A 16407-nucleotide genomic window follows, 5' to 3' on the forward strand; every position below is an offset into this window, starting at 1 on the left:
AGTTGCACTTGCACTGTATAGTAACTGGACTGCCTTATAACAAAAGTGCAGGAAGGATGCAAGCTCAAAGCTTTATAAAAAAAATTCTTTAGTGTTTGTTTTCTCCAGTAGGTACCATTAAAGCATCTGGGGAGGACCCTTCCCTGCAGGTCCAAGAGTGGCTTAGCTCTCCTGGCAAGCTTTGCCTTGAAGAAGCGTGCAGTAACGAGCAATCATGGATACTCTCGCCCTTTCCTTGACCATGATGTGCAGTGGCTAGGGCCGAGTCAAGGAAGGTCATGCCCAGACAGTCTCCCACAAGAAGGGGAGAGGCCCAGCTGCCCATCACCAGACCTCTCAGAGCATGAGAAAAATCACTTTCCTCTGTGAAGGCCAGCTCTAACTAGCCCCAGAAATCTAGAGCAAAGGGAAAAACAGACTCAGGGTCCAGGGCTTAGGCAGATGGGGGCTTCTCTTCAGGGCAGCTCTCCTCTTTATCCGACAAATCCTCACTCTTCTTCTGCAGGTCAAAGTTCTGGAAAGGAGCAGGACAAGGAACTGCTGAGAAGCATGAGAACAAAAGCTACACTCTGCTGTAGTTCTTTCAAATTTGGTCTAGTGCAGCATGGGCTCTTCAGAGGGTCACCATCTCACCCCTTCCAACCTAGACATGAGCAGCACACAAACCCCATGGTGTCACCAGCATAAGGCAAATCCTTCCATGCCTGCAAAGTTTCACCCTTTGCCACAGGCTCTGCTTTCCCTGAGGGAAAAAAGAGCAGAACTGCTAATCACTTAGGAGAAGTGCAGTAAGTAGAGCCTTTCTTACCTCCAGTTCTCGCATGACCTCGTCCATGAAATCTCCTGAATTCTGTTTGTAAGCAACTGCCAGTTTGATAGCATCATTGAAGAGCTGATGAGAAGGAGAATCCTTGTCACTCAAAGTAAGGGGCACTGGGTTTCTGTAACATACGGAAACTGTTCCCACACCCCAAGAAAAAAAAAAACCTCTGCAACTACCTATAGCTACCAGGACCTGACAAGTAGCCAAACAGATGTACTAGCCCATTTTCTGCTCTCTGTGCCTACAGCAGTCTCCATGTCCTTGGGCTGTATAGGGGTCTCATGGATACTGAGTCAAATAGCTATGTTTTACCTTCACTACATTGGTGCCATCTGCAGCAGACACAAAGTAAAAGGGCAAACTGAACTTCCGGGCAAAGTTGAAGCTTTTCTGGGTCACCTTCATATCCGCTGGGGGCAAAAAAAGGAGAAGTGGTCAGTCAGACGTCACTCTAGGCAGAATGCCAACATATGCAGGAGTGGTGGAACAAATAGGACCAGAGCCTGATTTAGCTGTCAAGGCCTCCTCACTGTAGTACAAGGCTAGGAGAGTCCTCCCCAAAAGCTATAGGGTTTTAAAAGCAACAGCATCAGCAAACCGTTGACAAGAAGACACAAAAAGAAAAGCGTTCTTGTTGATTTATCCATGGTGCTTGACTAAATTATAGGTGGATTCTGATGTGCTATAAATGAATAATGCTTTGAAGCTTAGAACATATCAGTTCATTTGCTGTGCGGCAGCTATGAATGTTTTCCAGGCACATCCCTATGATTTTTGCTGTGTGTCCACATGACCTGGACACCATTGCCAATACTAGCCATGCCTCTCCCTCCAGTTTGGCCTTTTTAACCAGAACTCCCCACTGCCCTTATACCATGTTACCTATATTCCTGTCAGTCAAGGGCACGCTCACAGTATACAAATGACTCAACTGTTACATACTTTTACTTAACAGGCAGTTAGGTCCAGCTACCCCAACCTCAGTAGGCCAGAGGCTTTATTTCAATTTTGGAACAAATCTACTGCATATTTACAGGACGTGCTGACACAGCAGTAACAGCTCAAAGTTTTGATAGATAGATAGACAGCCTGTATGCCAGCACAGGAGGATAACTCCCTTTTCATAAACGCCCTTTCTCATAGCAGCAACAGCTGAAGTAGTTCAGACTCCAAATGCTTGCCAGTGAGCACTGCCCAGGCAGCCGCTCCCTACCTCTTTGCAGAAAGCTGGATCAACTGTTCTGCAGACTGGGCCTGTGTTAAGAGCTGTGAGCTGATCATTTCCTAGTCCGGGTGGAATACAGCAGACGAAGGCAAGGCAGGGGACTCTCTTGGAGCAGTGTCCACTCACACATAGAACACTAAGAGCAGGATTCATCTACACAGAGGTTCTGTCTATAATATGGCTGTCAACACCGCGTCCATTTGCCTCGGACTTCCTGTATAGTCCATGCAATCAGTGGATTCAAGGCTGGCTTGGCACATCCTATAGGAAAGGCTTCTATTAGGTAAGATCAATCATGCCCTAAACCACACCACTGAACAAAAATGAACTTCCATAGACCATAGCAGGAGCCCAGACACCTTTTTCAGATGGACGCACCTATTCACAGCTGCGATGATTTCTACCATGAATGTCAGCAAGGAAGCCTGTGTCTGACACTGTGCTTAATAGAGAATAGCAGGAGACTGCGCTCCTGAGGGTATGTGTTCTCTTGTTGATGCTGAGCAGAAAGCTGATGCATTATGTGCTCTCACAGGATGCAGGAGACAGATCACAACCCAAATGATAGCAATAATGAATGCCTAGCTGGCATTCCTAAGAGGAGGGAATCATCCAGTCATCTGCAGGGGAAGGTGAACAATTTTGCCAGCAGGTATATTTAGATACTTTAGCACAGAGGAGTCCTACAGAAACCTGCAGGCTGAATTAGCAATACAAAGGCAGTTACTGACTGTATCAGGGGAAGCACATGATAGGTTATGCTCCTTTTCCAGCAAGGCATCCTGCAATTTTTGACTAGGTACTGCTCCAATCAGCTTTCGGGTTCTTGCTGGATGAAATGGGCAGCGTGGTAAGAATTGGAAGGACATCACTTGAATAAACTTTAAATGGATCAAATTTGTATTTTTAATTGCTAGTAAAACAAGGACAAGAGCCTACAAGACAGCATGCAAGGTCCCAGTAGAGGACCCAGCTATTCGTTTGGTAAAATACAGCCCTGAGGGACTAATACTCAAGAACTCATCCGGACCTAACAGATGAATGACATTCTTTCTCAGCCAGGTCAGAAGAGGATCACATCACAATCCTGGGAGGTTGAAAGAAGAAGATATACTCACCATCAATTTTGTTGGCCACCACAATGCAAGGAATCTCTGGGCGGAATTCTCTCAGCTCCTTGTACCAGCTGTTTAAGTTCTTGTAGGTGACTTTCCGCTGCACATCAAACACCTTCCGAAAAAGAATCAGCTATCATGGGGCCAACAGCAGGACAGCTCCTGATCAACCCACTGCACCAAACACAAGTACAGAATCCAGAATTTTCCCAGGAGGACATCAACAAAGGAAACTGGCCTTTGTTAGAAAGGATGAAAGAGAAAAGGGAGAATATCCAGCAAGCCTTGAAACATGCAACAAGCCCGTTTCTTTGCATGATGCAGGAGACAGTCCCTCATTTTCCTTTACATTCTTACTTTGTACTATGACAAGCACTCTATCACCCACGACAGTGAACAAGCACTGGGAAAGATCTGTTCTGCTAAGCAGGGTCAGATGTGAGGCTTCTCTATTTTAACAATTAAAATATCAATGAAGTTGACTGATGCTCACAAGTGATGAGAAATAGTGGAAAGTTAGAGCAACAGTACAAACCAAGAGACCTAAGCGGGTTAGGAGTCCGGAAACAAGACTGATTTGAACTAATAAATGGGAAGCGCAAAGTATAGGAAAATAGAAAGGGCAGAAGACCAGAGAAGAATGTCTTATGTAGTACCCCTGCAGAACATGTCAGAACAGTTTTGTACTACATAATCCAATAGTCACATCACAGAACAAGAAAGGAATGCCCTCTCCCTCACATCACCTCTGACAGGACTGCTTCTAAATAAGTACATTCAGTTGTACATACCACCTTACTGGAAACACAGTGACAAAAGTAAGGAAATTTAGAAGACAGCAAAGCCAGGGAATATAGTAAGAGTGTTATCAGGAAAGGCAGAAGAGAGCTAAACATACCCAACTACACTGGTTTTATCTGGCGAGAGAAGAAAGAACAATATAGGAAAGTTTTTTAAACCACTGGAAGAGACAAGAAATATAAGGCAGAGTAATCATAAAAAGTAACATACAGGCCACGTGTCAACTGAGACTGTCATTAGTCAAAATTCCATGAGATCACAGCTGAGACACTACCCTTACCATGATACAAGCATGAGCCTTATGGTAATAGGATGCATGCATGCTCTGGAATCTCTCCTGTCCAGCTGTGTCCCAGAAGTCTGTAAGACACAAAACACAAGCTTAGAATGACACAACTTTCCAAGTTCTGTTTTCCTCACAACTTAAACCCAGGACGCAAAGCCCAGTCCATCTACTCAGGGTCACAAATTAGGTTTCACCTCACTAATCTGAAACATTCCAGGGCTAAGAGATTATGCAAAACTAGGACCTTTTCTTAGCTAGGCTTAGCTATGAGTTGTGCTGACACTGAACATTGCTATAAACATATTAGCAAAAGAGAAGTCATCAGTAGACATGACTTATAAAGGACAGTAAGACAAAGCTAGTCAAAAGTGCAAACAGTGATAACAATGTATGGTACTTCATCACTAGAGATGACAACAGGAAACAAAATCTAAACATCTTGAAACAGCTTGATTTCTGACACAGTGATAAATAGCCAGGTGCCTGCCATAGGAAATGTTCTGTCTCCTTTCGCAGACAGTCTAACTCTGCTCTTCCCAGGGGCACGACTCATTCTGAAATTATGAAGGGTAAGTAAATTAGCCTGAGACAGACAGGTCCCAATTCATTAAGTAGGTATCATGAAGCATACCTGAAGAGTCATCAACATTATAATGCCTTTTTCTGTTTGTGCGTCTCAGGTATAGATCTCCCCCACCTCTTCTTACTGGATTTGTAGACTAATATTTTTATCTTATTTGTTGTATAAATTTACACAGCTTCAACTAAGAACTGTCAGATGTAGTTATACTTCTGTCAGCTAGACTGAAGCATGCCACTCCACCTAAAGCCAAATAAGCCGCTTTCCTTAGTGTTTACGTTGCATTGAAATTAGTTTCTGACTGGATAGTGTATCAGACTCACAGGATGGTAACTTCTTAAACTGCCCAAACTATACACAAGTACTCATCAGACCACATTTGCATTCATTTTGGGTAGTTTTGCTTAGCTTCTAAAATTGCCTGATCCTTTTAATGTGCCATTTCAGAATCCTCACTTAAAAGAAAAAAGAGGTGCCAGTGACCACAACCTACTGAATGTCCCTAAGTTAACCTCCCAAACAATGCAGCAGCTGTCATGAAAGAACTTGCCATAGCTTATTGAAAAACACTGCTGCTTTTATTACTAAATCCTGCAGATCTTGCCTGTCATACCCCATGTCACACCAGAACATAAGAATTTATCAACCTTAAAATCCTTGGGGAAAAATAAGATTCATTGAGTAAAGAAATACACCACATTTTAATTCAATCCTAACTACCACATGGAATTTGGCGATGACCACTAAGAATAGCCCAGCAGAGTGAAAATTAACCTAGCAAGGGAAGTGGTAATTCTGCACAATTTAAGGTCTTCAGATCAAACTACCTGCCTTTACAAATCACACTTCATGACAGGTCTTCTCTGCAGGGTAGCTTGGATGATCAGCATTATGTTCATAAAAGGTGAAGACAGAAGACACTGTGAACTCTTGTATAACGTAGGCCAGATGAACTACTTAAACTAGAGCAAGTTACTTAATAAAGTACTAAATCCATGTTAAAAATAAGTCCCTGACATATGAATCCATACTTTTGCAAGTTGCCTTAATAGTAATTTCACTTACTGGTTTAAAAAAAACCCCACCTTATCTTTTATTTGAGTTTACCTAACATCAACTAGAGTCTGTTAAATATTTCTTGCTATGCTGAAGCCTCCTTTTGTACCAAGTTCCTGTTCTCTGATATTTTACCTTCTCCCTGAGAAGCTAACCAGACTGACTGTTTCATCATTAGGCCCCTTTTTACCATCTTTCAATTTTCTCAGGGCTCTTCTCTGAAACCTTGTATTGGATTTAAGTGGCAAGGTTTTTGTAAGGGGGGGGACGACACGGACACTGCAGGGGTGGCTTCTGTGAGGAGACACCAGAAGCTGACCCCATGTCAGGCAGAGCCAGTTTCAGTCAGCTCCAAGACAGACCCACCTCTGGCCAAATCACACCCAGTCAGCAACATTGGTGATAACATATTTAAGAAGGGGTAAAAAACGCTGCACAGCAGCTGTAGAGAGGGGAGTGAGCAAATGTGAGAGAAACAACTCTGCAGACACCAAGGTCAGTGAAGAAGGAGGGGGAGGAGGTGCTCCAGGCACCAGAGCAGAGATTCCCCTGCAGCCCGTGGGGAAGACCATGGTGAGGCAGGCTGTCCCCCTGTGTCCGGGTGTCCTCCACCTGGAGGACCACAGTGGAGCAGATGTCCACACTGCAGCCCGTGGAGGACCCCACGCCACGGCAGGTGGATGTGCCCTGAAAGAAGCTGCAGCCCATGGAGAGCCCACACTGGAGCGGGCTCCTGGCAAGAACTGTGGCCTGTGGAGAGTAGCCCATGCAGGAGCAGGTTTTCTGGCAGGACCTGTGGCCCATGGGAAACCCACGCTGGAGCAGTCTGTTCCTGAAGGACTGTACCCTGTGGAAAGGACCCACGCTGGAGCAGTTCTTGAAGAACTGCAGCCTGTGAGAAGGACCCAAGTTGGAGAAGTTTGTGAAGGACTGTATCCCATGTGATGGACCCCATGCTGGAGCAGAGGAAGAGTGCGAGGAGGAAGGAGCAGCAGAGGCAAAGTGTTATGAACTGAGTGCAATCCCCATTCCCTGTTCCCCTGCACCGCTCGGGGGGAGTAGGAGGTAGAAGATTTAGGAGTGAAGTTGAGCCTGGGAATAAAGGAAGGATGATGGAGGGACGGTGGTTTTAGTTTTGTTTTACTTCTCAGTAGCCTACTCTGTTACAATTAACTGTCAATAAATTAAATTAATTTCCCCAAGTCAAGTCTGTTTTGCCCATGATGGTAACTGGTAAGTAACCTCCCTGTCCTTACGTCAACCCACAAGCTTTTTCATTCTATTTTCTCCCGCTGTCCTGTTGAGAAGGGGGAGTGATAGAGTGGCTTGGTGGGCACCTGGTGGTCAGCCAAGGTCAACCCACCACAAACCTCAACCATTTTTCAATATTTTTACTGAATCACAGAAATAAGAATTAGACACAGTCTTGCTGTAGTGGTTTCAAAAAGGAGTCTTAGTGTAATGTTTCAAATTTGGGATAGCTATAAAATCTCTCAAATTAATATTCTGGTTTTATATCCAAAGATCACCTTAGCTGTTTGGAATACAGCCCTCTTCTGAAGCTCATATTCAGCTAAGAACAGTTCATCATCTTTCTTGCCTCCCAGGATAGTTTCTAATTCTCCCTATGAACTTATATGGAACCTTACTATAAACCATCCCAGTTTACCTGCATTACTTTATTATTGAAACCATTGTTACTAACCAGGTTAGGAACAATGCAACTGGCAAAATAGGTGGGGGACGCTTCGCTGTATTACAGATATTAGTTGTTTAAGAATTGCAGCATTTCCTCACTCAAAGTGATGACGTACACTGATAAGACACCGATGAAGAACCACCTCTATCTTTGTAAAATGTATTTCAAACATGAACCAACAGAACAGAATTCAGAAGAACCATAAAGAATGACAAGAGATCTAGAAATATGCCCTATGAGAAAAGGCAGAATAGAGTGAGGTTGTTTACCCTAAAAGAGAGAAGAAATAGAATCACAGAATCACAGAATCACGGAATGGGTTGGGTTGGAAGGGACCTTTAAAGGCCATCTAGTCCAACCCCCCTGCCACGGGCAGGGACATCTTCCACTAGGTCAGGTTGCTCAAAGCCCCATGCAACCTGGCCTTGAACACTTCCAGGGAGGGGGCATCCACAACTTCTCTGGGCAACCTGTTCCAGTGGTTCCTGAGTGTCACCACCCTCAGCGTAAAACATTTCTTCCTTATCCAATCTAAAACTACCCTTTTTCAGTTTAAAACCGTTGCCCCTTGTCCTGTCATTACAGGCCCTGGTAAAAAGTCTTTCTCCATCTTTCTTATAAGCTGCCTTTATATATTGAAAGGCTGCAATAAGGTGTCCCCAGAGCCTTTTCTTCTCCAGACTGAACAACCCCAACTCTCTCAGCCTCTCGCCATAGCAGAGGTGTTCCAGCCCTCTGATAATCTTTGTGAATCTGCTCTCAACAGGTCCATGTCTTTCTTGTACTAGGGATCCCGGAGCTGGATGCAGTACTCCAGGTGGGGTCTTGAGCAGAACAGAGGGGGAGAATTGCCTCCCTTGACCTGCTGGCCATGCTTCTTTTTATGCAGCCCAGGATCAATTGGCTTTCTGGGCTGCAAGTGCACATTGCCGGCTCATGTCCAGTTTTTCATTCACCAATAAAGGGGAAAGGTACAGTGTTCAAACATGTAGAAAGCTGGTGCAAACAGGAAGGGGAAAAAACTTGTTCAGTGTCCAGGAAACACAGGAAATAACTGGTTTACCTTGAATAAAGAAGATTTGTATTAAGTATCAAGAAAGAAAGACTTTCTAGCAGTAAGAACCCTGATATGTTGGAATAGATGGCCTAAGCAGTCTTTGTCATTGGAAGTCTTTAAGTACATAAAATATATATATATCAGTGTGAAGAGTATCATTAAGTAAAGAGTTTCTCCTGTGCAGAGATGTGCAAGAGGACCTCTCACAGTCCCTTCCAGAGCTGAAAACATAGAAATTGTAGTGATAGAGGCAGCAGTACAGAATATCAACTCAAACCACAGAATAAGATAATGTTTTTCTTGAACTTCCATCTGTAACACACAGTGAACAATATTGTGCTGTCAGAGGCAAATTCACATAGGTTAAAGCAATGCTCCATTGGCATAAAAAAATAGAAAGTTAGCACTTGTGGTAAAACTGAAGTTATGGTATATTTGAGAGTATGACTGATAAACAGATGACTGATAAAGCTAGGATGCTTGTAGTCTATCAAAAAAACTAACAAAGGTTGAGATAAAACAGGTGGTATTTTATGATAAGATCATACAGGTGAGACATATTCAGAGAAATAATTTAAATATTCTATAAACTTGAAATATAGCAACTGGTACATACACCCAAAGTAATTAATCAATCAAAAATACCCAACAAAAGGATGACCAATAATAGGAATATTGTGTTAAAATGTATTAAAAAACCAGCAACTAAAATAGTAGATCTACTAAAGTAATCTACGGCATGGATTTTTAGAATTGGTGTTGATAGGCAGCTAAATCCCACTGTAGACTATTTTGTAATTAGCATATGGCATATTTCTTCTCACTTATTTACTATATTGACAGAGTAAAGGAGTCTGAAGACAGTTTCATACTGCAGCTAAACTGATATAATACCTAGCTCACAAGAAAGAGCAAGCCCACTCTCTACTCTTCCTTCCTTTGCCTGTGCATTCCCACCTGCCCCTTTCACCAGCACTGGTGTGTATAAGCCTCCATGGTGAAATGTTTCAGGAAGCCAAATGAGTAGAGACCCATTCACTGATTTTTTGAGTGGTTAATATGCATGGTTAGCTTCCTGAACTGGCTTGACAATGGACAGGACTAGGCCTATAAGTGAACACTGGGGGTACATAGGGGAAAAGGACTGCAACTTTCATGGGCAGCTAGCTTAGCTTCATGACAAAATTTAAATCTTAGTTAGCTTAGTTCCATCATGACACTGCATCCTGAGCAACAAGCACTTTGACTAACAGTGACTAACACAGCTAAATCAGGATTCTTGCCGCAATTACTTTGACAGGTATTCAATTCCTTGAAAAAAACCAAAGATAATCTTTGACTTAGATATCCCCTTGCCTGGAAGTCAAACGTAAAAGATTACTGGCATAGCTGAAGAACCTAATAACTGAACAGTGATCTGGCCTGGTAGATGAGGGGAGAGTAGTAGCTATTGTCTACCTAGACTACAGTAAGGCTTTTGGCACTGTCTCCCATAAAAGCCTCATAGAGAAGCTGTTGATGTATGGGCTGGATGAGCAGACAGTGAGGTGGATTGAAAACTGGCTGAATGGCCAGCCAAGGGGGTGCTGATCAGTGGCATGAAGTCTAGTTGGAGGCCAGTAACTTAGCAGTGTACCCCAGGGGTCAATACTGGGTCCAATCCTGTTCAACATCTTCATTAATGATCTGGATGATGGGGCAGACTGCACCCTTGGCAAGCTTGCAGATGACACAAAACTGGGAGAAGTCGCTGATACACCAGAGGGTTGTGCTGCCATCCAGAGGGACCTGGACAGGCTGGAGAAATGGGCTGACAGGAACCTCATGAAGTTCAACAAGGAGAAGTGTAAAGTCCTCCACCTGGGGAGGAACAACCTCCCAGTTTATGCTGGGGACCACTCAGCTGGAAAGCAGCTTCGCAGTAAAGGCCCTGGGGGTCCTGGCTGACACCAAGCTGACTGGGAGCCAGCAGTGTGCCGTTGTCACAAAGAAGGCTAATGGTATCCTGGGCTGCATTAGGCAAAGTATTCCTTCACCTCTACTCAGCACTGGTGAGGCCACACCTGGAGTATTGTGTGCAGTTCTGGGCTCCTGAGTACAGGAGAGACATGGACATACTGGAGAGAGTCCAACGAAGAGCCACGAAGATGATGAAGGGACACGAGCGTCTCTCCTGTGAGGGAAGGCTGAGAGGGCTGGCACTCTTTAGCCTAGCGAAGAGAAGGCTCAGGGGTGATCTCATCAATGAGTATAAATACCTGAAGGAAGAGTGTAAAGAAGATGGAGCCAGGTGCTTTTCAGTGGTGCCCAGTGACAGGACCCGAGGCAACAGGCACAAACTGAAACACAGGAGGTTCCCTCTGAACATCAGGAAACACTTTTTCCACTGTGAGGGTGACTGAGCACGGGCACAGGCTGCCCGGAGAGGTTGTGGAGTCTCCTCCTTGGAGATATTGAAAAGCCATCTAGACATTGTCCCGGGCAACTGGCTCTAGGTGTCCCTGCTTGAGCAGGGATTTGGACAGGATGACCTCCAGAGGTCCCTTCAGATCTCAAGCATTCTGTGATTCTCTGATCCCTTCACTCCCCCATTTCCCTGCCTACAAACCACTCTTTGGCATCCCTTTGCCCGCTGCAAGGAACTCCCCTGCCATGTTTTTGGGTCCGTATACTGCTGCATACGCCAACAGCACCGTCGCTGTTTCCCTCTCTGCACATAGCCGGCATCACCCTCTCCCCGGGGCCCACGGAACACCTAGCAGGGCACTCCCCACTTACCCACGAGGACTGCCTGCCCGTCCACCCGAGCACGGTGCTTGTAGAGCGTCAGGGCGAAGGTGGAGAGCTGCTGGGGGCGGCTGCACCCGTGTTAAGGAGCAGACGGCGGAGCACGTCGCCGCAGCGACCGCCGGCGCCGGGCCGGCACCCGCTCCCCGGCCGGGCCCGCCGCAGTTCCCCGGGCCGGGCCGCCCGCCGCCCGCTCGCCCCGGCCGCGCCTCCCGCCGCGCTCCGCCGGGCCGGGCCGCCCCCTGCGCAGCGGCGCGGGGCTGCTGAGGGCGCAGGCCCGGCGATACGGACGGGAACGAAGGGGCCGCCCCGCAAGGATACAAGCCGTCGAGCAGGAACCTCTCCAGCAGCCTGCGGAAAGAGCACCACACAGCCGTTAGGCCGCGGGACCGAGCCGCCCCGCCCTGCCCCGCCCCGCCCTCCCCGCGGGAACCGGCCGGGCGGCGGCACGCCCGCGCGGCCACGCACTTGGACTTGCCCACGGCGCTGTCGCCCAGGCAGATGATCTTCACGGTCTCCTCAGCGCCGGCCGCGGCCTCGTCCCGGGCCTGCCCCGCCGCCGCCGCGTCCGCCATGGCGCCGCCTCCGCGTCCCCGCTGCTACGCGACACGGCAGGCCCCGCCCCGGGCCTCGCCTCAGGCCCCGCCTCCCCCCAGGCCCCGCCCCGCGGCCCCTCCGTGCGTCACCGGGCGCTCTGCCCCGCCCTTCTCCCCCTCGGTAGCGCGTCACGCGCGCGGCGCTCCGCCCCCTCTGCCGTCACCCGCGCGACGCCGCCCGGCGAGGCGGGCGCCATGGCGGCCGCGGGGCGCTCGGGGCGGCCGCTGCAGCTGACGCTGGCGCTGCTGAAGCCGGACGCCGTGGCCCACCCGCTGGTGCTGGAGGTGAGGGCTGGGCGGACTGGAGCGCTCCGTCGGCGCCGCCCGGCCCGGCCCGGCCCGGCCTGGCCGGCCTGGTCTGGTCTGTCGGTCCGGCCCGGCGCGTCCTGGCGGTGCGCGTCGCCCGCCCAGCCGCTGCGCCTCTGCCCGCAGGCCGTGCACGAAACCATCCTCAGCAACCGGTTCCTCATCGTGCGCGCCAAGAAGCTGCGCTGCGGGCGGGAGGAGAGCCGCCGCTTCTACCGGGAGCACGCGGGTAGGCGGGCCGGGGCTCCCGGGCGGGCGAGGCCGCCGCTGCCGCCAGGAGCACGGGGGCAGGCGCTGCGGGCGGACGAGCTTGGCCGCCGGACGGGGCCGGGGCCGGGGCCGGCGGAGCTGGGCTGTGTGACTCGGGCCGTCTTTCTCCCGCAGGGCGGTTCTTCTACCAGCGGCTGGTGGAGTTCATGGCCAGGTACCTGCCGTGCCCGCAGCCGGGCTGCGCGGGGCGCAGGGAGGAAGCTCACTTTGCTTTGCAGGTGGACCCTTGTCTTGCCCGAGCAATGCTTCTGCATCTGGAGGGGTCCACCTCGGCGTGGGAGGCATCTCATCAGGAGTCGGTGCTTGTGGTGTACCGAGGTGGAAGGCTCTGGGCTCGGGGGTGGAGCAATGTCAGGAACCAACTCTGCTGTGACAACAGCAGTACTTGGTGGGGTGGCATGCCCGAAGGTTGTGGGTACCATCATGTAGGAGGAGGTCATTCATGCAAATGCTTTGCTTCTGAGCCATGATCTCAGTGTCTAGTGTCCTGGTAGGTCTGTGTCCCCTCCCAGAAAGCACTGCATGGCAGTTGCGCTTCTTTGCCCTTGCTGTATTTAGAAGAATGAAGGAGCTATGCCCTTTTGTAATCTTATCTACTTCTGCTCTTCCCTGGTCCTTTTCTCAGTGGCCCCATGTGGGCTTATATCTTGGCCCATGAGAATGCTGTCCCCCTCTGGAGATCCCTGATGGGACCCACCAAAGTATTCCGAGCCCGAAACATCGTCCCGGACTCCATCCGAGGAGCTTATGGCCTCACTGACACCAGGAATACCACTCATGGCTCAGGTAGACCTGTCCTTCTTGGCTGAGTGTTGGGCAAAGACTGGAGCTCAGGGAGGCATGAATGACGGTATTTTGTCTGCCTTTGCTTGCTTTCCATTCTGGGAGTGAAGGTTAATGATTTGCTCACTTCTGCAGACTCCAGTCACACCTGGCCTGGTGTGACCGAGCCTGGTGCTTTTCTTTACGGCTTCTGCCCTTCCCTTTGGAACATAGCACATATTTGCAGTGCCGGACTGGCATCTCTCATCTTCTTTTCCTCTGTTTTCTAACAGATTCACCAGCATCAGCCAGCAGAGAAATTGCCTTTTTCTTCCCGAGTTCAATGAACAGCTCTGGTACCAGCAGGAAGAGCCACGTCTGCGCTGTGGGCAGGTGTATTACAATGCAGAGGAGCGTGTCCACTGTGTGTTCAGGGATGAAGAAACAGAGTTGACCTGAGTTACCCAGGGGTATGGTTTGCTGAGCTGCAAGTAGCTGCTAGGCACATTGTTTGGGTCAGCCCCATGACAAGACAGGCATGGCGTGTTTTGAGGAGTGTGTGGGAGGGAAAGACCTAATGCACATTATGTTGTGCTACCTGGGATTATGTTGTTCATGCAGCATACAGGTGCTGGTGCATTTTAGGAAAAACTGCTCAAGTAGCAGTACTCCAGCTTGATAGAGAGGTCTAGCCATGCAGTTCACTGGTCCCTCGTGTTTATTTGGATATGAGCAGTACAGGTGAGTTCATCAAAGGGCTAGGTGGAAAGGTGGTTGCTAGTTCCAGTTAGGATATGATTGGTTTTGTTGATGGTAGGCCTCAGATTCTTCATATTTGCTCTGTTCCCACAGTCCCTTAAGGAGAAAAGAGGAGGAAAAAGAATATGAAAAAATGCAGTGGTAAGCAGGGCAATATTAACTCTCCACTCCTTGCTTTCTTGGATCCAAGCTGAGAAACAAGATTATCTTCAGTTTTGTATCATGATTCATATCGTAAGCATCTGGTGGAGGGCACAGTTAGAAGCCATTCTCAAGAGGAAAGCAGCATATCCTATTGGTTCAGTTTGATCTGGGCTGACAAGCCTGCAACAGAAGTTCTAGGGGAAGTTGCAGAAAGGTGTGGAGTAGTCCGGTGCCTGTGAAGGATCTTCTGTGTTGTGCTTTTAGATTCCCTGGGGCATGAGATCAGTAGTTCCGATGAAACTTGATAGTGGCTATTAGAGCTATGGATTTCTTGAATCCCTAATAAAATGCCAGAGAAGTTAATTTGAATGCTGGTACACAGAGGCTGTAGAATTGCTGCCAGGAGCTCTTTACATTAAGCCTTGTAACAAAATGCCTAATGGCGACTCAAAGACTTCATTGCCTGTAGACTTACTGGGCATTGAAGCACTGAGTTCCATATCCTTTGTAAATTACATGGACGGTCATTTAATTATCCAGATAATTAATAAAATTATTATATGGTGGTGCATGAGGACTTGGTTTTGAGGTATAATGCAAGGTTCTGACATGCTTATTTATGTTTTCCTCTTTTATGCGTTTTGAGATCTGTTTCTGTATGAGTTTTTAATCCATTTAAACTGTCCCCCTAATAGCTTCTTACAATGCTAATTTCTTTAATTAAGGTGCCATGTTGTACTGAGTGAATTTCTTTCGGATAATTTAAAATGCACTGTATTGGTGAAGGTACCTTTGTGATGTACTCGGGACAAGAAGTTTATTAGCTTGACTCTACTTTCTGAAGTTATGTGTGACTAGCATTTAGTGACTAGTCACTAAAGCTGTTGACTGAGCTGTTGACCGAGTCCCAAATTTACTAGTGCATTATTGTGTCACAGATCAAAGGCAAGTTACTCTTTGGCTAGTTTAAGACAACTATGTGAAACGTTGGGCATTTGATTGAAAAATGTTTAATTGTAGGAAGTGCTGCCGTAGAGCTTCCTTGATTAAATACATCAACATTTTTGTTCCTTCCTTACTATTATATGAGATTAAATGCAGTCGTTGTTTTGTTCCAGGTACAGATCAAAAGGATCTGCGGAATATTTCTGCATTTTTGCATTGCTGCTTTTATTTTCACCAGCAGTATCCAATGGTGGATCTGCTCATGATCGAGTATGCATTTATACAGGTCTGAAATGTTGCTGTCCTTAATGCTACTGTCAATTGATGTTTTATTGACTCCCTGAGTTTCTGTTATGTGTGTTTTTCTTGTAACTATTAACCCTTACTATTTTTTTCACCTTTCTTCTTTATATTGTACTTTCTTTTTTGGGTATTAATTTGGGATGTCATTAAATGATAATTCCTCGCTTACACTTCTCATTTAAATGTTTATTTTTTTCTAGTCACTTATTACATTTGGGGAAACTGACCCTTTTAAAATTTCAAGTACAAATAACACTGGCTTAGTGGCACAGTGTTTTCACAGAATAATTATCAGATCACAATCACCATTGCTTAGATAGCTGCCAGTTGTTATGTCCATATTAACATTTCTTTGGTCCACCAAGACTGTACCTGAGTAGAGGCTGTCAAAACTGTGCAGTCCCATTTCCCTAGACAGAGTGCGTTTGCAAATCTAAAGATGTTCCGCGAACTTTATCAGATCTAATAGTGAAATATTTGGTGTTAGATGCACGAGATAGTGTCAAAAGTTATTTTTAATATCAAAGGAAGCCTTTGGATTTATGAGATGACAGCAGATACTCTCTGTTTTGAGGACTCTTATGAAAGTCTTTTTTTTCTTTTTCTTTTTTTCCCCCTCCTTGTAAGTGCTCAAGAAATGTTTTTTAACTTCTCCAGTGACACTTAGCATCTGTTTTGTATACAAAATTGGTCCCGTGGTGAATCACCTTTGGTTTTGTAACTTCCAATGGCTTTAATTTAAAACAATTTCTTGTATCCTTTCTCACTTTTCTTGCTGCCCTCTTCCCTGTCCCTAATCTGTCTTTACAGAACAAGTTGAAACCTCTGATTATTCTTTTATTTTTTTTACACCTGAGTCAAAACATTCTTATGAAATCTTAGTAATGCCTAGC

The 16407-nt window shown here is 46.9% G+C and overlaps 2 protein-coding genes across 2 annotated transcripts; one reads left to right on the top strand and one right to left on the bottom strand.

Moving 5' to 3' along the window:
* Positions 1–71: 71 nt before the first annotated feature.
* LOC127023569 (rab-like protein 2A) lies at positions 72–12004 on the bottom strand. Its single transcript, XM_050907776.1, has 8 exons — positions 11898–12004; positions 11751–11780; positions 11421–11500; positions 4245–4324; positions 3167–3278; positions 1136–1233; positions 809–892; positions 72–514 (listed from the first exon to the last, which is right to left on the bottom strand). The coding sequence occupies exons 1-8, from the start codon at positions 12002–12004 to the stop codon at positions 434–436; spliced, it is 672 nt and encodes a 223-aa protein (XP_050763733.1). The 3' UTR covers positions 72–433.
* Positions 12005–12220: 216 nt separating this feature from the next.
* LOC127023009 (nucleoside diphosphate kinase 6-like) lies at positions 12221–15684 on the top strand. The gene is given in 6 exon segments (XM_050906900.1): positions 12221–12310; positions 12458–12560; positions 12716–12755; positions 13227–13387; positions 13657–13698; positions 13701–15684. Coding segments are annotated over 6 exon segments (558 nt in total). The 3' UTR covers positions 13823–15684.
* Positions 15685–16407: the final 723 nt, after the last annotated feature.

This window comes from Gymnogyps californianus, chromosome 1, assembly GCF_018139145.2.
Source record: "Gymnogyps californianus isolate 813 chromosome 1, ASM1813914v2, whole genome shotgun sequence".
In the NCBI taxonomy this organism is placed as follows: Eukaryota; Metazoa; Chordata; class Aves; order Accipitriformes; family Cathartidae; genus Gymnogyps; species Gymnogyps californianus.

What these genes read in the sequence shown, in the direction of transcription:
- LOC127023569 (XM_050907776.1), bottom strand. Translation starts at nt 12,004, where the DNA reads ATGGCGGACGCGGCGGCGGCGGGGCAGGCCCGGGACGAGGCCGCGGCC. An exon ending in AGCGCCGTGGGCAAGTCCAA is followed by an intron (nt 11,781 to 11,897) that starts GTGCGTGGCCGC and finishes CTCTTTCCGCAG; the next exon opens with GCTGCTGGAGAGGTTCCTGC. An exon ending in AGGTTCCTGCTCGACGGCTT is followed by an intron (nt 11,501 to 11,750) that starts GTATCCTTGCGG and finishes ACACGGGTGCAG; the next exon opens with CCGCCCCCAGCAGCTCTCCA.